We start from the raw sequence: 21,969 nt of genomic DNA, 5'->3' as shown, positions 1-21,969 counted from the left end.
GGACCATCAGATAGCAAAAAGTCCAAATTCACCCAAAAGTATTAGGGGATATTGCTACTCTAGAAGTAAAATATAGTTTGTATCTGCCATACTCTTATGGAAGTCTTGAGTTGATGTGCTTTACAGTTAAGATCTATGGCTATTGATTAAAAAACCTCATTCTTCAAGAGAACAATCCATGATCCTGTAAGGAAACCAGGGGTATGACTTGATGTCTTTTCTTGCATCCTTCTTTTTTATATGAGGATAATTGCTTTAGTAGAATATACAACATGGTCTGTGTAGGAGAAATAATATACACATGTTTTACTGGTGTCCATCCCTTAGTCATGAGACTTGTTGCCAGTTCCTCAATCAGAAATGTTGCAATTTTCCTCATTACTCTTATTTTCCTTTCAGTTCGTAGGTTTTTATTAAGCACGACTTTCCTTGTACTACCAAGTTTTAGGTTAATAGTCATGCAAGATGAGCTAGGCAGCACTACAAAGAAAAAAATGAGATAAAGCTTTTTGTTCATTGATCTGCTAAAGAATATTTAAGGTAGAGAAAGAGAAGATTATTAAAAAAGAAGTGAGGAAAATAATGGAAACAAAAAGGGTTGTTAGGAAAAAACTACTTACTTGTATACCATCTTGAAGTTCTAGAATTATTTAAGGGTGAATTTTGAGTCCCTGGTAATAACACTTTTAAAATATAACATGTCTCCCTTTACTTTTAATTGGTATTTTTGTTCTGCATTTATCTAAAAGTTCAATCAGCTTTACAAAGAAAATGAAACAGTAGCAATCAAACTCTAAACTTTTGTAAAAGATTTTAAAAAGCATATGATTATCTGAACTAAAAATATTATACACATGCAAGGGTCATTCTCATATTTCAGGTTTATTGCCATATAGCAATTATTGTATCAATGAATACTGCTATTTTAATCCAGTCCAGTTGAAATATTTTCCATAGTTGTTTCCAAGATAATCTCTTTGGTATATATATGTATATTTTATTACTTAACAGTCATTTGGAGACTTGGTACATAAACCATTGTTAGTGGATCTTACTGTAGAAGAAGGCCAGAGATTGAAGGTGATCTATGGTTCCTGTGCTGGTTTTCATGCAGTTGATGTGGATTCAGGATCAGTGTATGATATTTATCTTCCAACTCATGTAAGTATTTAATATTGTAATCATGTTAATTAACCCATATTTTTTATAACAAATTTTATTAATTTTCATATTTTAACAACCGAGTAATTAGGAAGCAGCATGGTGATAGGATATCAATAATCCAATAACAGAGTAATACATAGATATCTCAGTTTACATCAATAAAGATTCCCTCTCTATTTCCCTTAGATATTATATCATATTCATATTAGTACATTTCTAACTAAAGTTCAATCAATCTATACATTTATCAATAATATTTTAATTATACATATCCAAATCCTGTTTTTAGGTTTTATTTAATTCCAATTGTCATATTCCAATTTAGTCTTTTATAACCAATATTTACAATTCATATAGGTTTAGTTTCCCTCATTTCATTATGAACTAATTCTCATGACTGAAATAAAACTATTATTCCAAAATTTAAATTCTTTCTTTATTCATCAATATATTCTATTTCACATCCTAATAATTCCTCATATACTAATAACATATCTCTCATTATCACAAATCCATTTCTCTATAACCATTAAAACTATAATCTATCAGGTTATTTTAATTTCCCTTATTAATCTAAATCCTAAATATTAAATCAGTCAATATCTCTAAGATCAGTCAAATTCTCTAAAACAAAGCTGCTTAAACCTCCAATGAATTTTTAAATCCCATTTTTAAATCTAACTCTGGCTTTCTTTTTGTGACAGACAGGCTTCCATACCAGTGCCCTTAAATCCTCCAATATGTCTCCCTTCATTCCCACACATGTTGCTTGAATCAAGGGAGAACATCCAATTATCAGTTTTTCAATGGAACTGGCCCCTTTGTAGTTATTAGGTAATAGTTCAAATCTCGATATTTGGTTTGGAATGCTTGTCATCAATTCAGTATGGTCTTCTTTTTTTTCTGGGTGAAGCAAAGAGCCATATCCGGTGTTGTAGTTGTTGTTTGGTCATCCAAGTTGTCTAGGTTCCCAGTATGGTAGATCAGATCCTGTTGCTTTCGGAATTACAGGTGTTTTAGTTGACATCAGTATCTGTTTGTCAAAGTTCTCAGTAAGTTGTACATGTTGTTGAGTAGAATCCTCTTTGATGTTAAATTGTTCCTCCTCTATTGTTTTTTGGCTTATAGATTGAACAGTTGGGGTCTGGGGTTCAATTTGTAGTTTTGTGAAAATATCTTCGGCTTTCACTTGAGATTTTATTAGCTCAGTGGCTTCAAGGATTTTTTGAAGTATAAGTTTATAATTAAGTTTTGGGTAGATTCTGTTTCCATTGTGATTAGCGGTAGTCTTTTAGTGGAAGCTATGTTTAGTAAAGATCAGCCAATGTCCACCTCCATGCTCTTAGAGCTGTTTTCACCACCCAGCAGTTCCCAATCTTATCTTTTTTGCTAGTATGAAGGCTAAATCAAAAGAGTCAACAAGCCTCATAATTTAAAAAAAAAATCCATTTGCTGTGTCAGTTTTCGCCACAAGATGTCCCCCTTCGACCACAAAATCTTTTCCCAGATGCCAGTTAGTCTTTTAATTAAAAAAGCCGAAAAAAGAGGATATTTTCCAAAGTTGATGGTTAGAGAAATAATAAATCTCAGTAATTAGATCTTTTAAATTCCCGAAAGTCAAAATTCCAGTTATTTAGTTATTAAAATTATTTATTCTTTTCTTTCCTTCAATATTTAAATTCCCAAGTACAGAAACGCCGCTGCGTTGAAAGCGGGGAAGAGGTTTAAAAAGGTTTTCACAGGAAGGTAATTAGGGTAACGAAGAGGAAAGGAAGGGTCTCATCCGAATCCTCCATGATGCTTCATTGTGCTTAGATGTAAGTTTGACTTTTGGCTGGTGTGACATGGCCGCTCTTTTCTTCTTTGGTTCTGAGGAGTTGCCACAGATCAAACAGAGAGGCTGCCGCCCTTCTTCGAACTGGCAAAGTTCTCCCCAACAGTGGTCACCCCTCCAGGGCGACTTTCGACCCTTATCAGGGTCTCCCAAAGAAGGAAAACCGAACGGCGGGGAGAGCAATCTCACCACACTTCCACCAGCACCGCAAACCGAAACCGGAAGCCCATTAACCCATATTTTTGATAATGGATAAAATACACCATCCAAAAATATTAAAGGCTGAAAGGATAGCATATAATTAATAATTTATATCCAAGCATGTATATCTAGAGGAAATGATCCAAAGGTACTTTTCCAAAAAGCAACTGGACTTACTAGGTTTTTTGTTTTTTTCTTTGAAAATGTTTTGCTTCTCATCCAAGAAGCTTCTTTAGTTCTGAAATGTTTTCAAAGAAAAAAAAAATCAAGGAAGTCCAGTTGCCTTTTGGAAAAGCACCTTTGGGACAACCATGACCTAGATGATTGAGAATCTCCATAAACACTACAGAAGATAAGTTTTGTGCTTAATAAGCAATAAATAAAAGAAGAACTGCGTGACACAAATCCATTTTATCTGAGAACATCTATGATCCCATGGCTTATTTCTCAGTCTGGGAAATGTATGGTTCAATTCAGAGAAAATGAGGAATACCTTCTTGCCAACTGGGAGTTGACAGATACACGTATTTGCAGATTCAGTGTAGTATCCAGCCTCATGCGATCATTATTCTTCCTAACACTGATGGAATGGAACTGCTTGTTTGCTATGAGGATGAAGGAGTATATGTCAACACATATGGAAGGATCACCAAAGATGTGGTTCTGCAATGGGGTGAAATGCCTACATCTGTGGGTATGTATGCCAAGCTTTTACGAAACGCTTACAGAAAATGGTATATAAATGGTTCTTTATTCAATCACTTTGGCTATTAAATAATCTAAAATATCATGACAGATAGATATTATATTTTCTATTTCTATTGCTAAGTCAGAAGACATAATAATAACTATATTGCTGCTATACCTATATATTATACATTTCACCTGTGCTTAAAATTAATTGCTTTGGATGAAAAAAACAAATGGACCATGGATGCATAATTGCATCTATAATGCAGAAAAGCAAAATAACCATACCCCATGGATATTTTTGTATACCAATAAGTTCAATAAGAATAAATTTCAAGCTTCTTGTACCCAGTTAGATTTTTCTAAAATAATCTGATATTATGTATTGTTGTCTTGATAATATTACCGTATTAAAATCAATTATATCTATAATTGATATAATTATAATATATAATAGTACATATATTGGGAAGTAAACAATATTGAAGGAATGTTTCTTATGAATGCATATGCTTGCAGTTATATATTCTTGTACATTTAATAACTGAAGGGTTGTGTGTGTGAATCTATTTATTTACTTATTTGCTACTTTTATAATTTTTACAAATAACTCAATGTTCAAGGTGGCGAACATATCCAACATACCTTCCTCCTTCTATTTTCTCCTCAACAACTTGTGAGGTGGGTTGGGCTGAGAGAGAGTGACTGGCCAAAATCACCCAGCTGGCTTTCCTGACTAAGGCAGAACTTGAACTCACTGTCTCCTGTTTTCTAGCCTGATGCCTTAAGCACCAGATCAAACTTGTATTTGTAGAGAAAAGCTTATCTACACTCTAAATATTCTCTTTCAGTTTTTTAAATGAACATTTATGTCAACAAAATTTTGTTTTGTATGAAAAATTAAGAGGAATGTAGAATGCCCAAGATGGAGATTACTGTTTATTATTATATTTAATAGTGGCTTTTTTTATCTTAAAGCCTACATTCGATCCAATCAGATTATGGGCTGGGGAGAAAAGGCTATTGAAATACGGTCAGTGGAAACAGGACATTTGGATGGTGTATTTATGCACAAAAGAGCACAAAGACTCAAATTTCTATGTGAACGTAATGACAAGGTAAGGTATACATGTATATATTTTCTACTTCTAATACTGAGTTTAGCAGTTTTGTAATTACTGTGGAGAAGAGGAAGAATAAATGATGACAGCAATCCTCTGATATTTGAATGTGGGCAAAAGGATTAGAGGTCCATTGCTCTCGATGCACATATTGACCTTTTGATTCCTGGAATAACAGCAAAGCTTTAATTAACATCAAAGAGCATATACGATGTCTTTCCACATATTTTTTCTGCTGCACACTGATATTCCACAGAGGCTTGGATGTCACTATTAATGAATAATAAATGTGTCCTCTGTTTTTTTTCACCCTGCTCCCTTCCAGATGTGTCAGGATTGAAACTCCCATAATTTTTCTGTCTCTACATCATGAGAGGCATTATGACAGGAGTGAGAGAAGCTGTCCTTGTTCTGTAAATAAATTTCAGCCCTGTGCTTGTTTTCTGTTGGTCCCCCACTTCTGCTCCACTGTCTGATAAGTTTGTTTTCTCTTTATCTCTTACTTCACAGGTTTTCTTTGCCTCTGTACGGTCTGGAGGAAGCAGTCAAGTTTATTTCATGACTTTAGGCAGGACTTCTCTTCTCAGCTGGTAGAAGCTCTATAGCTTGGCAAGGAATTGCTGTCCTTTGGAGTCTTCATAACTTGGAATCATTTGCAACTGGAGTACAGACCTGCCATGATGCACTCCAAACATGCTATTGCATGTGCAAGCATCACTGGTGTTGGGTTCTTTTCATTTTTAAACTGAGGCTGCAGGGTGCAGCTGGTGCTTTTGGCCATCAGGTGCTATCTGATTTGGGATCCCAGTAGAGAAAGAATCAGGTCTCTCCTTTTCTTCCTTTCCCTGCTCCAGATGTCCTAATGAATAAAGGAAGAGACTGACCAGGAAAACGTTTTTGGAAGGAGGCAGGCAGGAGAAGGTGCAGGAGGGTGACATAGGTGGACTCTGTGTCACTGAAGCAGGGGGCAAATTTAATATAGTAATATTAACAATGTAATTTAATTGATGTTTCTTTTTCTTTTTTCTTTTCTTTTCTTTTTTGTAATGTGACTCTGTGGAAAAAGAGAAAGATGCAGGTTTTAAAAGTTATTATTTATAAAAATGTGAAAGGCACAGTGGTTTAGGGAAGGTGGGGTGATTTTCTTTTTAAGTTTTGGCCTGGCCAAGAGTTCAATCCTTCTTGTCCTGTGTGCCAGGTTTTGCCTAAAAATCACAGTGGTTTTTTTAAAAAAACATAACGGCATAGTTCATTTTTCTACAATGACTCTTCATTAGGCCAAAACTTGGTAATTTCAGTGTTAGCACTGCCTCAGTTAAAGGTTTAATTTTTGTTTAAACCTAAAATGTGCAACAGCTTTTACTACCAGTCTTTGGGGAAAGAAAATTCCAAACATGTTTATTTTTGTGCCTACCTCATTGTTTCTAATGCATACAATAAAAGAGGTGGTTTAGGTTTATAATTTTTTTAGGAGAACCAGTACTAATATCCACTTAATTGTGATACCAAAACTATCAGATTACAGATTTGACTGTTACTTTCGTACCAGGTTTTAGGAGATCAGACCATCAGTCACTTGTAATGATTAAATTAGATTAAGGACTTAAGAGTAATTGAGTTTTTTTAATTTTGAAATTTTATTTTTTAATTTTATTTTTAACAGTTTCATTACCAACGGAACTTTAAGAAGTTTAGCTTAAAATCCAGAAAGTTTTACCTTTAACATGAGAGATTTAGTAACACAAAAGTAACAAAAACTAAGCAAATTCAATACTTTCGTAAGAAATCTGGAATGTTTTCCTTTTCTAAAAATGCAATGCTCTAAAACTATAAGAATGTAGTTAATTCTACTTACTCAGTTTTTAAAAGCAACATATACTTGTGTTTCAGTGTAAAATCTAAATTCTTGGATCTTTTTTTTTTCCCTGTCCTGTGTTTTTAAAGAGGAAAAGCTCCACAAAATTTTGTTTTATCCCTAAAATTTTTGGCCTTTATAATAAATCTGTCAAGACTAATACTTTGAAAGGCTACATGTGTTTATTACTTGAGAAGACTTGAGTGTGTAATTATCTGTGGGTGATGTAATAATGCACAGTCATGATACAATAATTATGATTTTTGAACTGTTAAAAAATATCTTTGGGGTAATTTAGTTGACAGTTGCCTTAAGTTCCCTGTTTAATCAGTGAATTGGATTCCAGTGTTTCATGGCATGAAAATTAGGGACTTATGTGTGATTCTTCAGTTAAGAGGCTTTGATAGATCAAGTAACAAAGACCAAATGACTTGCTTTGTGTCAAACAGCACCAATTGAAGGAGCCTAGATCTGAGTTAGTACTACTTAGGACATCAGTAAAAGTGCTGTTTCTTTTTCTTACTAGCTTTCTCCCCTTTATTAAGTATTTTTTTTTTTTTGAAGAGCTGGAAGGGTTTCTCCTTTCCTCAAAAGTAATTTGTATAAATCAAATAGGAACAGCTGATAATTTCTGCTTTGATTTTTTTAAAAACAAAATTCATGTTTTTTTTTAATTGTTTGAGATTTAGATAGCACTGAATGTGAGACCCAAGATTACAGGTGACTTTCATTTCCCTTCATTCCTCTTAGCAAACAGTCAAAAAATTAACTGTAGATTGAATAGTGGAAAATGCATGGGATGCAGGAGATTGATGTTGCCGCCAGCAATAGGATCCTTTCTGGCACTGGAACTGTAGCATGAGATGATAAAACCAATGGGCCAGAGGCTCTTAGGAAAAGTTTAGAATCACATCTTGTGATTTAATTTTTGCCCTTGCCCCTCATGCCACCATGTTTGTATGCATGTGTGTGAACACACATCCCAATGCATATACATACATACATGTGTGTGTGTGTGTGTGTATATACATACATATACATACATACATACACACAGAGAGAGAGAGAGAGATGTATGCAAATAGTTAAAAAGAAACTACTGTTCACAAATGGAAGAATGTTGTAATTTTGAAGAATTCTGCCAGATTAATAGGCTGGTGCAGCTCTGTACATCAGAATGAAAAGAAGATGGAAAAACAAATCCATGGTGGCTAATTTTACAAGTCAAATCAGTATTATGAAACCACTACATATGAAATGTTGACATCCATTTTAAAACAGTGCTGTTGGTAAGCATTAAAAGTACTCTTAGTTTAGTTTAAGCTTTAAGTAATAATTTCTGTATCCTATGTCAAAGTAATTCTAACTGTATGAATGCAGTGACTTTATTTTTATCGTATGCACATGTTATGTTGGAGAAAATGTTTACAAAAATGGTTTTGTTACACTAACGTGCATCACATATTTATGGTTTATTTCAAAGTGATTTTGTGGGGTTTAGGTTTTCATAGTGATAGCAGTACACAATTTTTGTGTTTTTTTTAAATAACCCCAGTATTGCCATCTATGAAGATGCTTAAACAATAATACAAATGACAAAATTGCAGTAAAATTACTAATTGTAGAACTGCAAAATAGACTGGTGACAAGGAAACACCAAGCCTTTTTGCAGTGATGTCTAATTTTTTTGTGTATTATAAATAACTGTTTCCCACCCATTTTTTCCTTAAATAAAGTAAAAATGGCACCTATGTGTATGTGGAAAGTATTTTGAGTAACTTTTTATCTCAAGAGAAAGTTTTTTGAGTGAAATTATGTAGGATTCTTTAAATGATAAACTTTGTGAAATATATATTTTGTAGAAAAAGCTAACACAAAAAGGAGTAATGCTGTAATGGTATGTAGAAATGACTTTGGAAAACAGGGGGAAGAGCCACAGACAGCTCCCTCTCTCCCAAAGTCATCCCCATACCATTGCAGATGTGTATCTATTTTGAAACACTGTAAGATAGACTTGATTTACCTCTCAAAACATAGCCTAGCTATCTTCTTTTTCCTCCCACCAAAGATTTAACAAGGGTTAATTACTAAGGCATATATATATGGAGTGTTCATGTGGGACATGCATCATCTGTTATTTGTATCTCACTGCATTTATATTCAAGGATTTGTGTGTGTATGTGTGTGTTATTTCAGAACAAACACTGTTTTTTATTCTTATTCTAAACACCATGTACTTTAAGCCTTATGCCTTAATACATTTCCTATAAATAAGTATCACCATATGGGCAAACCATAATTTACCTATCCTGTTTTTCCCTATTATTTTCAGGAATGCAGTAGAAATAATTAGAGACCATGCAAATGTGTAGAAGTGACAGAGAGAGGTTAATACGGGAAAACTGTATGGACCAAAGTGTGAATTGGTACAAAGTAAGACTGTTAGGTAATATACAGTGAATATAAATGCTAATGTTTCCTAAAACAAAGTGAAAAGAGATTGGATGACACTGTGGGGAAGTGGTAAATATTCTTAGGTTGGGAATATTTTGAAAGAAGCATGATATGACTCACAATCACCGTATTGAAAAACATTCAGTGCTTGACAAAAGATCCATAAGAGTTTTGCTGGGTGTCCACAATGTTGGCTTTATATTAGTTACTTTCTCAGACTTGTATCTTAAGCAACTTTTTTTATAGTTGCTTAAAAAAGAACATATCACTCTCTATTCTTCTAGTTTTCTTCCCAACAGGAGTCCTGTGCTTTGGCTGAGGGAGAAGGACTGGTCCAACGTTTCCTAGTAAGCTTCTAGGGCAAAGGTAGACTTGATCCTCAATATTCGTGATGCGGATCCAACATTTTAGCCACTCCTACATTGATTCTGCCAGAACATGCATTAGCTTCCAACATCTTTCCTATGCCAGTGTGAAAATGCATATTGATTCCTGCTTATGTTTATACATTCACGTTTTATGCACATAAGCACACATCAAATTATATTCCCATTAACTTCTATAAATTGTCTAAATTTTCTTTTGTGTAATTCTGAGTTTCTTAGTCATGCAGTGGGCATGAATCTGTTGTTTCTATGTCCTACATTATATTCAGCTCCTTAAACAACTGTCTCTGAGCCTTGCATGTATTCTCAGTCATTTTTTGTAATTGTAGATGATTCTGTATTTTTGGGAAGAAATTGACTGTGAGATTGTGTAAATGTACTTTCTTAACTATCTGAGTAACAACAAGTAGCTCAGATGTGCTATTCCATTACAACACGCTAGGGTTTTGAAACTCCTGTGAAAAGTACGTGCTGTACACGGAAATAAATTGTTGCTTTTTCCCTATCATTCAGTTTATTTTAAATAATCTGTAAAATCCTCTATGTTTGAATAATATTCCCAAACTATTAGGAGCTATACTTACTCATTATCTATTTTTAGGACATGATTTAAGATTTTCCTCTTTAGCTGTGCTTTTTCAATATGAATTAGCTAAGATATTTTAATTGTTTGTTATATATTTAATGATTTCTGTTCTGACTTCTTATTGTTAGTTACTCTGAACGTCCAGAAGATAGAATAAGTTGAAAAAGAACTTATTCTTTATTCTAGCCATTCATACCAAGAAATCTGGATCCTTACAGCCTAATTAGTTAGTATTAGAAAGAAAAGAGATTAGATACATAATTTGAAAGTATGTTATTCATCATTCAGTAAATTAAGCTCTTTGATCACCTGATTTTCTTTTGATCTACTTTTTGACGGAGGAAGATTTTGCTTCCAGTTGGAAAAGGAGGAATACACAGATATTCTAATTCTGCCTAGGTTATAATTCCTAGTGATTAGACTATTACATTGCATGGGTATTTAAAAACCCAACACAATTAACATACATTTTACAAGAGTGTCCAAAATAATGATAAAGGAGAATGCCTGTACAGCTATCATCAATATAAACAAATATTTAAAAATTGCCAAGCTTAACAAGAATAGAGTACAATATTGGTAAGTGGGCTAATGCTAACATTAAAACACATTTGTCAAATAAAAAGGTGTTTAAGCTCGTTTTAAATATCATAACAAAGAAAAGATGAAACAGTGTTCTGAAGACAGGTCTCTGAAAACCCACAACTTTAGACAGGAGAACAGAAAGAATATCCTGCCTAGAGAAATCCAAGGCACTAAACAGGATATTAAGAGAAAGAATGATAAACTAGAGAATGCGGTGGGAGGTTATGACCTGAGCAATATAAATGCAAGTTTAAATAGAGAGCTAGTGAAGAACAATGTCTTGCAGTGAAACAGGAGGATAGTGTGGAAATTCTGAGCAACAGCTGATCAGAATTAGGAGGGGATAGAAAAATTAGGAACATGCTAGGATTATTTAATGCTGGGAAAGATTGAGGGCAATAGAAGAAGGGGACGACAGAGAATGAGGTGGCTGGATGGAGTCACTGAAGCAGTAGGCGTGAACTTAAATGGATTCCAGAAGATGGTAGAGGACAGGAAGGCCTGGAGGAACGTCCCTGGGGTCACGATGGGTCGGACACAGCTTCGCAATTAACAACATAACAACAACAAGGATTATTTGTAATAATATAAACTTGAAAAAATCCATAATGCTTGAGAAAGTTGAAAGGAAAGAAGAAAAAAGAAGGTCAGTGGTGGATAGATTGTATTATCACACCAATGAAGAGATCTAAAAGGCCAAGTTGAAGATAAGCCTTTCTGGAAACCACACAGTTGTTAAGATTTGATATTAACTTTATGGTACTTAAGATTGTAACAGCCCAGGAAATAAGTGTATGTACTTAATTATGTACCAATAAAATTGTGGTCTGCTCCATAAAAAAAACTCTACGGATACTCATCCAATAAAAATTAGCTACCTGCTGCAAGATCAAACACAATGCCTATTGATTTCCATCGAGATTCAGAGATTGCAAGTGGGAGAAACGGAGACAACCAGGAAATAAATGAAAGGAAACAAAAGAGGATGGAAAAGATCTGGGCTGAAACCTTACAAATCTTTGTCATATCCTTACTCAGTTTGAAACCATGAGAGGATTTTCAAGATAAAATTATGATAATACGTTCTGTCCCTTATCAAGGGACAGAGCAAATAGGGGGGGTTGGTTTTTTGTTTTTGGGGTTTTTTTTGTATCATTAGCATTGCAGTGATTGGAAATCCTGATCATGAATCTACTAACGCAGAGGAAGGTTTAAAGGTTAAACAAGCTGTTACTGCAAATGGAAAAATTCCTGGGTCATTAATCAGCCATGCAGTACAATGGAATACTTGAAGATAAAAAGGAGTCAAAGAAGTCTTAACTGGGAAAACAATATCAGATTGTTTGTATATCAAACACTCCTATCAGGTCTGAAAAAAATATGATGTAAGGCATTGGAAGTTAGTTACCAGAATATAATTTTATTAAAAATGTAGGCATTATTTAATGTAATATATGAGTGCAGATGAAAAGGAAAATTACTATTAAAACAATGCTTTTCTGCTTGTAAATTGTTTTCCTTTGTAAATATTGTTTGCTGAAACAGAAGTTGTTCTGTTACTAGTTTAAAAATTAGTTTTACAGAATTCAGAAGAATTGAAATTGAGCTAGGAATTATAAAAATGTAGAAAGTCTCAATTCTTTGAGACAAAAGTGAAGGAAGAAGTAAGTAAAACCGCAGTTTAATGGATCATTTGGACAAGAGGAATATCTGCTAAATCTAAGTGCCCATTAAATCAGAAATTGCATTGATTTGCATTATTTGTATAATTATGTAATGTAGATGACCTCACTTGTAGTAAAATGCTGATTGTATATACATTAGTCCAGTAAATATGAGTGAAGTCCAAATAAAGAAGAAAGCTTATTCCAAAATCTATTAAATTGTGGGATTATTCAGATATTATTTTAGATGGCTTACTCATTTGATTTGTTTTTTAAAAGTTCCATAAAATGTTAACGTTGCCATTAGTAAATAGTAAAACAAATTAATGTTGATATGTCCAGTGAATAAATACCAGCATCATATCAGTTTACTGTCACCAAACTTTCTGATTTAAGTAAATTGGCTGAGAGGGAGTCAGCCTTGGACAGGTCTCCATTTCAAAGAAACTCCAAGATGGCTGGAAGTGTCCTTCTGGGGCCAGAATGGATCTGAACTGGAAAAGAATATGCAGGCTCTGTTACCCAAAGGGAAATGAACTAGATGTTGACTGACTATTGTCTGTCAAAGTTAGAGCAATTTGGAATTTCCCTGAATGTATGAGAACAAAAGCACATATGCTGAAAATCAGTGGAGCCTTAGGATTAAAATTAGAAGAAAAAGATCATACTCTTACTTGAGGAAAAATATAAATACAACAAGCTTGCAAAAGCAGAGAGTAATTATAAATATATTTTCATTGAGACTTGGATAGAATTCAATAACCATATATTTTGTTATTGATGTTATTCAGGATCTTGATATCTGTGATTCTGATTTATATTTTAAATGTTTTCTTTCAATCTTTGCATGTGATTTCCTGGCTTTTGGTATTTAGCTGTTTACAGGAATTCCTATGTAAAATCTCAACAGAAATTATCAGATAAAGCAAAACAACTATGTATTCAAAAATCCACATAGCTTTCTTTTCAGAGCAAATGTTCCTGATTGAGGCTTTATTTGAAGTTGCTTGAATATAAGCAAGTAATGTTAGTCCTTCCTCAACTTACTTTTTCCCCTGACATTCAACCTGAATATAAATTAAGGCCATTATTCCATGTTCTGCATTCAGAGATGAAACAGTAGTTAATTATTTGGGAAGTCCTGTGATAAATCCATCAAGTTCAAGATCCAAAACTAGCACACTGGAGGAACTGTGGCTGAAGGACTCAAAATCAAAAGCAGATTTCCACGTAGCAAGGGTTTTGGCAAGCTGGAGCTTATGCACACAATTCCCAGGAATGCACAGTGGGCCAATGAGTATGCTTGCCCCCCAAAAATTGATCCCACCAGAGCAGAGTTCATTCAGATGCATTTGTTTGTTTGTTTTTCAAATTTATACAGCTGCCCATTTCACAAAGCTAGTGACACTGCAACAAAGGTAAGTAAAGATCAGGCTTAATTTTCATCACAATAGACTTCCAAATAACCCTACTAGTTCAGCTGTTTATGTATTTAGTTGAACAGTCCTATCTCTTGTCTTCTGATTTTTTTTTTTTACCCTCAAAAGTTGTATTCATAAGGACTGCATTGAGGAGGCATAGTCTACTGATCCAGGATGGGAACTGTGAGAAATACTGCTGATTCAGGATAGATGCTAGGTCTAGGACATAATGTGTCTCATTGTTGGGATGCTTCCTCCTTATTTAAAGAAAACTCTTGAGAAATGATCTTGATGGGCAACATTTCTTCAGTTGTGTGAAATATATCTGTCCATAAACTTCTCTTTTTTTCTTTCTATTTTGAAAAAAGGATAAACTTATCCTGCTTGGTCAACCCCTTTTTAGGATTTGCTTTCAACTGTGGCATCATTGGGTACTAGCATTCGATGTGTTGTCTAGAAAACACTGATGAGACTGAAACTATTCCTGTTTGGGTATTTAATGCCAATTTAATCCCTATTTATAGAACCAAAGATCTCCAAAGATAACAATCTTATCCATGTCTTAATTTCTACCATTATGCCTGAATGTATGTCAAATGAATATATACTTGCTAGCGAATAAAGTTTACCTATTCATAATCTTGTCCAGGTAACAAAGTAATCATATCTATATCCTACTATAGTAAAGGCCTTGTCAAAGTGACTAAAACTCCATCTAATATTTAGAACCTAAGTTTAAAGTTAAGTATCTCCAGAAATGTTACGCTATGCAGCAAATGATACCTTTTGTACTGGTGGCCCTTGTTTAATGACCACGCATTCAGTGACTATTTAAACTTTCGACAATGCTGAAGAGTCATGTATATGACTGCTCCTTGGAGTTCTGGCTATTGCAGCCTCACAATAGTGTGTAACATGGTTACACACAATCGTGCCATGTGGCCACCATTTGTGACTTTCTACTGCTTCCCTACTGATTTGCTTATCAAAAACTGGCAATGATCACAAATGGTGACCATGTGACATCCTCATTTAACAACTCAGTGATTCACTTGATAGCAATTTGGAGTGCCAGAATTGCTGGCACTAAACAACATGGTCATGCAACATCACACTGTACAACTGCATTGTTTAGCAATGGCAATTCTAACCCCAATTGTCATTGTTAAATGGGCTACCTATATTGCCAGAGAATGGACATGTGATTCTTTCCTCCATGTGCCAAAATGACTGACTGAACATGCTCTAGATTTTGGGAGTTTGCACTATTAATTGTTATGATGTTTGCAACAGAAGTACTGTTTCTGTATCTGATTTTTAGTAACCAAACAAAATACCAGTACACAATTTTCCTTTTATATAACGAAGTGAGTCATTTTAAAGAGCATTGTTTTTATAAATATAATGGAAGAGGGCACTAATGAAACTAACATAAAAACAACATAGTGTGATATGTCCATAGAATGTTGTTACTTTTGGATAATCTCAGTTTATCCACATGTATTACTTGCTTGGCATAACGACAATCTACTAAGCATTTCTTTTTTTTTTTAATATTTTTTTTATTTTTCCAAACTCTTCCCCCATACATATACCGTGATATTTATCAGATGTTAACATACATTCTTTTTACATTCATATATAAGATACTTTTAATAAAATGAAATACATACACATGACTTTTGGTGTTGCTCGCCCATTTCCCCTTTCACTGTATCCACACTCCTTCTCTACCTTCTTTCTCCCTTTCTTCTCTTCCCTACTTCCCTCTTCTTCCTCTCCTCTTTCCTTCACCACTGTCCTCCCCTTTCTCCTCACTTCTCCTCTAACCTTCCTACTTCCTTCTCCCCTCCTTTACTCTTTTCTCTCTCCTCTCCTTTCTTCCCTCTTCAGATACAATTCAGGGGTAATGTCCGAGCAACTTTCTCCAAATTTCCCTATCTGTATCATATACAATAAGATTAATTTTCTCTTACATTAATACTTCTATTTATCTAACCTTCTCAACCTCCAGTTATTCAATACTGTGTCGCCTGGGTCTCCTTCCTTATCTGCTCCTTCTTCTTCCATCTAAATTGATGTTAACTATCTTTTAACCATGTTCTCTTTTCAGCCAATCATAAAAAGTTCCCCAGATTTCATAAATCTACTAAGCATTTCTAAAGAAATGCACATTGTCTCCAAGCAGACCCTCCAACTCACCACGAATTCAACTTCCAATGATCTATTGTTATATGTCAAAAGTAACATTTTCAAACCTATTTGCCTACCATGTCATACAGTCTGACTACTTCATTTCATTGTAGACAAATTCCTCTCCTTCAGTTGGCTTGATTTTGCATTCTAAAATCAGTTGAAAATCAGGACCATGATGTTATAAGCAGTCCAACTTAGGGGTCTGTTACTAAGTTCTCACTAGCTCATACTTTCCCTATTTTGTACTGAATGTTCTACTGTAGGTAATTTAGTGTAACTAGTTCCAAAAACTGTGATAGACAAGTTAAATGTACAAGGGAATGTAGGTGGGGCACCATTAAGAAAATTGGTGACAAGGTATTTGGTTTATCTCAATGGCCCCCAACCTTTGTGGCATCAGGGACCGATTCTGAGGAGAGATGTTTTTCCACAGATCAAAGTGGGCATGGTTTCTCATGCTGCCTGCATCCCACGGATTGGGCTTGTTTGCACAGTCCAGTTTCTGGCATGCTATGGCCCAGTGCTGATCTACAGTCTGGGGGTTGGGGACCCCTGGTTTATCTCACATTGTTCTGGATACAATTTCATTCTGCTAAGCAAAATTCCTAATTGGGGTTTCTGCAGAGTCCCAATTCTTCCTGGAGCAGCAAATTAAAACTATAGCCAGGAAAGACAGGACAGATTTGCCTGGGTGGCCAAGAGAGTGCTCATAGAATGACTATGTCCCATTGTCCTTGACCATCCAATAAAACCAACAATTAACATGCTTCAGGTCCCTTCTATTAAGTCATGTCATTTTACTAGACCCAAGGAGTTTAGCTTTTCTGTTGCTGTATCAACATTCTCCATAAGATCTGCATGATCCTGACCCTGCCTGCTTTCAAGTGATCTCTGAAATCCTTGCTTTTTCTGCAGGCACTAGGCTGAGTTGTTAGGAGTCCCCACCTGTATGGCAAAGTGAATATTTCCCCACCCGTCCCACTCTCAATACGCCTGTTGCAAAGTTGTATTAATTGTTTTTACTCTTTTAGCCACAGAATTGTATATGTGTGAGTGATTGTAAATCTCAGAAGAAGCTACATAGTCCAGATAAGAAATGTAAGGCTCCATCCTAATTAACTTGCAACAATTAAGGCTGCTTATTTACTTTTACAGTTTTTAATGTTTTTCATTTCATACTAGCATTAAAGACATTTCCTGAATTCCATGCCATTCTTGCTTTTCTGATTTTGATAGCTATGTGGAGCCTGATGAGGAATAATTGGCAAAGAAATACATAACTATTCCCAACAAAAATAGCAGTGTATAAATAGGTTCTTGATATCTTCAGTGCTGCTATTGTTCTAATGATTCTGAAAAAAATCATTCCAAAGAAACAAATCCATTTTATTCTTCACTTTCTGAATTAAGATTTTTAAATCCTTCTGTTATTCTCATACAACTATGAGGTGACCAGGTTAAATTTGAGTTCTACAAGAATTACAACGTGAAGGCCACCATATACAGTATCTCATTCTATGTATTAGGCCAAAGAATTAAAGAGTTCCCATTCATTTGCATAATTGCTGACAAGGCTTTGCCATTTCCAGTTCTTATTCATTCAGCCATTTGTCAACATGAGTGTCATTTCATCCAGCATGCGATGATGAACCATCTCTTGATCTGTCATCTTAGAAGTTTTCATTCTGGAATTTCCACATGCTACATAAACTTATACCTACAGACCAAACTTTCTGCCTCCATTATCTGCTTTGAAACAGCCTTGTATATTTTCATCATTTCAAGGCATTTGATCATACCTTCACATAAATAAAGCAAAGTTACACAATAAAATGACAAAACAATATGAAATATTAGCATAAAGTTATCCCATTTTCAGGCTACTGAATGATCAAAAACCATGTATAATCCATATCAACATAATACTTTGTAACATCTGGTAGATGGAGAAACCACTAGAATTAGAATAACAGTTGGAAGGGACCTTGGAGGTCTTCTAGTCCAATCACCTGCTTAGGCAGGAAACCCTATACTATTTCAGACAAATGACTGTCCAATCTCTTCTTAAAAACTTCCAGTGTTGGAGCACGCACAACTTCCGGAGGCCAAACAACTCATTGTTTTCTGAAATTTTCCTGAGAAGTAGGATCTATGAGATTCAGAGGCGTTTGAAAATAGGGATGAACAATATTATCTAAATATTATTGAATTCTGAATCCCACGAGTTCTAGCCAGCATGGCCACTAATGATGGACAATTGAGTTGCAGTTGAATAATGTTTGCAAGTTTGCATGTTATTCAAGTTTCCTTTATGGATATAATTGTTAAAATGTAGGTGTAGGTCTATACATATGTTGTATATAGTATGTTTAAATGTGTGTTATTTATGTGTACACTTTAAGAGCAAGCAAATAAATTTCATTTTTAATGTGTGCCATTCTGCCCACAGTAAAAAATGACAGTAAAGGTTATCTATCTATCTATCTATCTATCTATCTATCTATCTATCTATCTATCTATCTATCTATCTATCTATCTATCTAATGTCATAGAACTCTGGGAGATTAAATAGATTCAAAAACATTTCAAGGAAAATAGATCCACCTAATCATTTTCCTTATCACCTGAGCCTGGATGGAGAGAAAGAAAAAAATGAGAAAACATGATTTGCACAAGAAAGGGGAAAGTCCTACTTATTTAACAGTTCTTTAGAGGTTTAAAATAATACCCTTTCTTAAAGAAGTACAACAGCATAGGACTGATTAAAAAGGAACAACTCTATACATTCTTAGCATCCAGGAACTTCCCAAAGCAGAAATGAAAACCCATAAGGTAAAAACATCCGTAAAATATCAATATTGAACTACACATTAATAGCAGGATAGTTAGTAGAATTTACTTGAACAGAGAAGATTACAAATTGGGGGCAAACATCTATCTTCTTTGGGATGAAGTCTTTCACTTAATGTATGACTTAATTTTGCTTCAGGACAGCAGGACCATAGCAACTTATGCAGAGATCTAATTAGAGAAGGGGGCTTTGAAATTTTAGAACAAAATTCTTTCCCAGTTTCAGTTGTTTTAAAAGAGAGATATGTGAATTAAGAAGCTTACTTGTGGCTCTCTGGGGCTACAATTCATTCTCCAGCATGATTGGATGGAGAATCCACTAGTGGGTTGTCTTAATCTTCTTGCTCCAATAAAACTAAGTCTGGAAAGTTGCCACGCTTCTGCTGTGCAAGAACCCCCCAATTTATGACTTAGTCTCTTGCTCATCAGACGCGTGTTTTGTGCTTCCTTCCAGGATTAGCAGCAGGTTGTACCATCCCTAGTGGATTTTCCCTTCTTAATTTACTTCTCAATAATGATTAATCCTATACTGGATATTATCTTATAATATTACCTTATGTTTACCTTACAAGAGGATCACAGGGATTGGGGCTGTGAGTGGTCCCCTTCCCAATTCAGGGATCTCTGCAGGCTCTGCCTGACAATGATCAAGGAGGGCTAACTCAGCGCGGGCCCTCCCGATGACCCAAATTGAAGCAGCTGATCAGCACCGGACAGGGAAGCCTCAGCGTGAGCCCTCCCGATGGCCAAATTGAAGCAGCTGATCGGCACCGGGTTATAAGGAATCGTAAGGGCTGCCGATCCCTCGCTCCAACGGAGCAAGCCGCAGCTGGAGACAAATACCTTAGCGGATTGAGGGCTAATGCTTGAGCAGATGCAGGATTGCCTTTTCTCTCCTGTCGGCTTTTGGTGACTCAAGCAGAGCTGGTTACAAGCCAGCCGGAACGTGCTCAGCCATCTAGCTTTGAAAAGCGCGCAGCAGCCATTTGAGCACCACATGGCTAAATTTACATATTTTGAATGACCACATGGCTCAATTAGCATAGTGGGACGGTGGCCATTTTAAAGGACCACATGGGCCAATGTGCATATTTGGATTGCAGCCGTGGGGGCCTGTCCTCACAATCCAGTTTCTAATGAGCTCATTGTAGTGGGTTCTGGGGAGGGCAATCCAGCCCCAATAAGGCCACATTGCCTTTGGATTGATCACCCCCCCCAACCCCACAGTTAGACTTGGGAGAGGGTGATTCAGCCCAATAGGGTCAAATTGCCCCAGAAGTTCCCCACCCTCCCAAATTGCCTCCCATTCCCCACCCCATCCAGCAGATGGATTCCTCTATAGCAGTGTTTCTCAATGCTGGCTGTGGAATTCTGGGAGTTGAAGTCCACATGCCTTAAAATTGTCAAGGTTGAGAAACACTGCTCTATAGGATCCTATTGCCTGGAGGGAGGGGACTGGTCAATGGTCCCTAATATCATTGGGGACACTGAATCACATCAGATGACTCAGAATAATGACAAACACTATCAACCACTGGTCTAGAGGAAAAATTGTGGGGCCTTTAAGGTCCAATCTGGCACAGAATAGTAATTGAACCATTTCTGTTCTCCTAATAGGATGGCTGATAATTCAGAGACTCAAGCCCAGGGTATCCCTGACTCCCCCACCAAGAAGAGGCAGAGAACCTCCACAATGGAGGCATCGGGGAGGTTGAATGCAAAGGCCAGGGCCCAGCCCAATAGAAAGACCTCAAAAACAGCAGACGTGGAGGCCAGCAAATGTCAGGCCCTAGAAAAGGAATTTTCCAAGACAGATCAGGTGGCTCCAAGAGAGGCGGAGATTTACAAGTCTTCTCCAACTGTGATGTCGCTATTTGAACCCCAGATAGTCCCCTCTAGGGGCCTGGTCCCTCCTCGGGAGGCCGTGCATCCAGAACCCATCGTGCTTAACCAGGGCCTAGAGTCACAGAGGGTTACCACTCCACAACCAGGGGCACAAGCTTCCTTTATGCCCACCACAGCAGGCCTCCGTTCCCCTGAACGATAGGCAGCGTGGCCTGATCAATTCCAAGCCATGATGGCTCAGGCCTTCACGCAGTTTATGGTCTCCTCAGTTGGTCAATGTTCCCAACAGGTTCCAACAGCAGCTCCATGGTCAGTACACCAGGCGGAGGCTCCGGCTCTTCTTCAGGAGGCTTCTTCGGAATCAGGTCCTGAGGATTGCAATCCTTCTGGGCTGATCCTGTCAGATGATAAGGAGATCTCCTCCCCCCCGGACTCAACACCTCCCACAGGCCTGTTTGACCAATCCTTGTTTGGCTCACTGCTGCTCAAGTCATGTTCCTCAGCTAATATTGCTCCAGAAAAGGAGACTCAGCCGACTCCTTCTACATCGCAGGATCCGAATCCACTGTATTCTGAGCCGGTGGTAACACAGAAACATATTCCCTGTCCCCCTTTCTTTTGCAATACGGTGCAGAAGCAGTGGGCGAAGCTGGGATCACTCTCCACCCCGGGGGTCTCAGAGACAACTCTATTCAATGTGGCTCCCTCCTTCACATCCTTGTTGGAGGTTCCCCTGATAGACGAACCATTAAACTCTCTATTTTCTAATTCCACCATTCCAGGGAACATGGCAGAAGCCCTCAAAGCAGAGGACAAGAAATTTGTATCTTCCCTTCGCAGATCTCATCAGGCTTTTGCTTGGGTGGTCAAGGTGTCCACATCCCTGGCCTTCTTCAGTCGGGCTTCCATCATATGGTGCCCCTCGACCAGATTCGTGCCCATCAGAACCTGGTTACGTTGGTGGCCAAATCACAGTACATGGCTGATGCTTCACTCCATACTGCCAGGTATTCCTCACGGGCCATCGCAGCAGACATATCAGCATGCAGACTTCTCTGGTTCAAGAACTGGCGTGCGGACCTAAAGGCCAAGTGGCAACTGGCTACTGAGCCTTATA

At 36.5% G+C, this 21,969-nt stretch overlaps 1 protein-coding gene across 13 annotated transcripts in view; it reads left to right on the top strand.

Moving 5' to 3' along the window:
- MAP4K4 (mitogen-activated protein kinase kinase kinase kinase 4) overlaps positions 1–12,754 on the top strand; it is a 243,155-nt gene extending 230,401 nt beyond the window's left edge. For all 13 annotated transcript variants that reach the window (XM_039355760.1, XM_039355770.1, XM_039355763.1 and 10 more), the window contains 4 exons: positions 1,012–1,161; positions 3,734–3,893; positions 4,868–5,007; positions 5,521–12,754. In XM_039355760.1, coding sequence (XP_039211694.1) covers positions 1,012–1,161; positions 3,734–3,893; positions 4,868–5,007; positions 5,521–5,604 — 534 coding nt within the window. In that variant the 3' untranslated portion in view covers positions 5,605–12,754. The remainder of the gene's footprint in view (positions 1–1,011; positions 1,162–3,733; positions 3,894–4,867; positions 5,008–5,520) is intronic.
- The last annotated feature ends 9,215 nt before the right edge of the window (positions 12,755–21,969 follow it).

The sequence above is a fragment of the Crotalus tigris genome, unplaced genomic scaffold (genome assembly GCF_016545835.1).
Source record: "Crotalus tigris isolate CLP2741 ecotype Arizona unplaced genomic scaffold, ASM1654583v1 scf7180000018759.1681925, whole genome shotgun sequence".
NCBI lineage: Eukaryota > Metazoa > Chordata > Lepidosauria > Squamata > Viperidae > Crotalus > Crotalus tigris.
The sequence above is the reverse complement of the archived record's forward strand: the minus strand, read 5'-3'. Positions and strand labels throughout refer to the sequence as shown.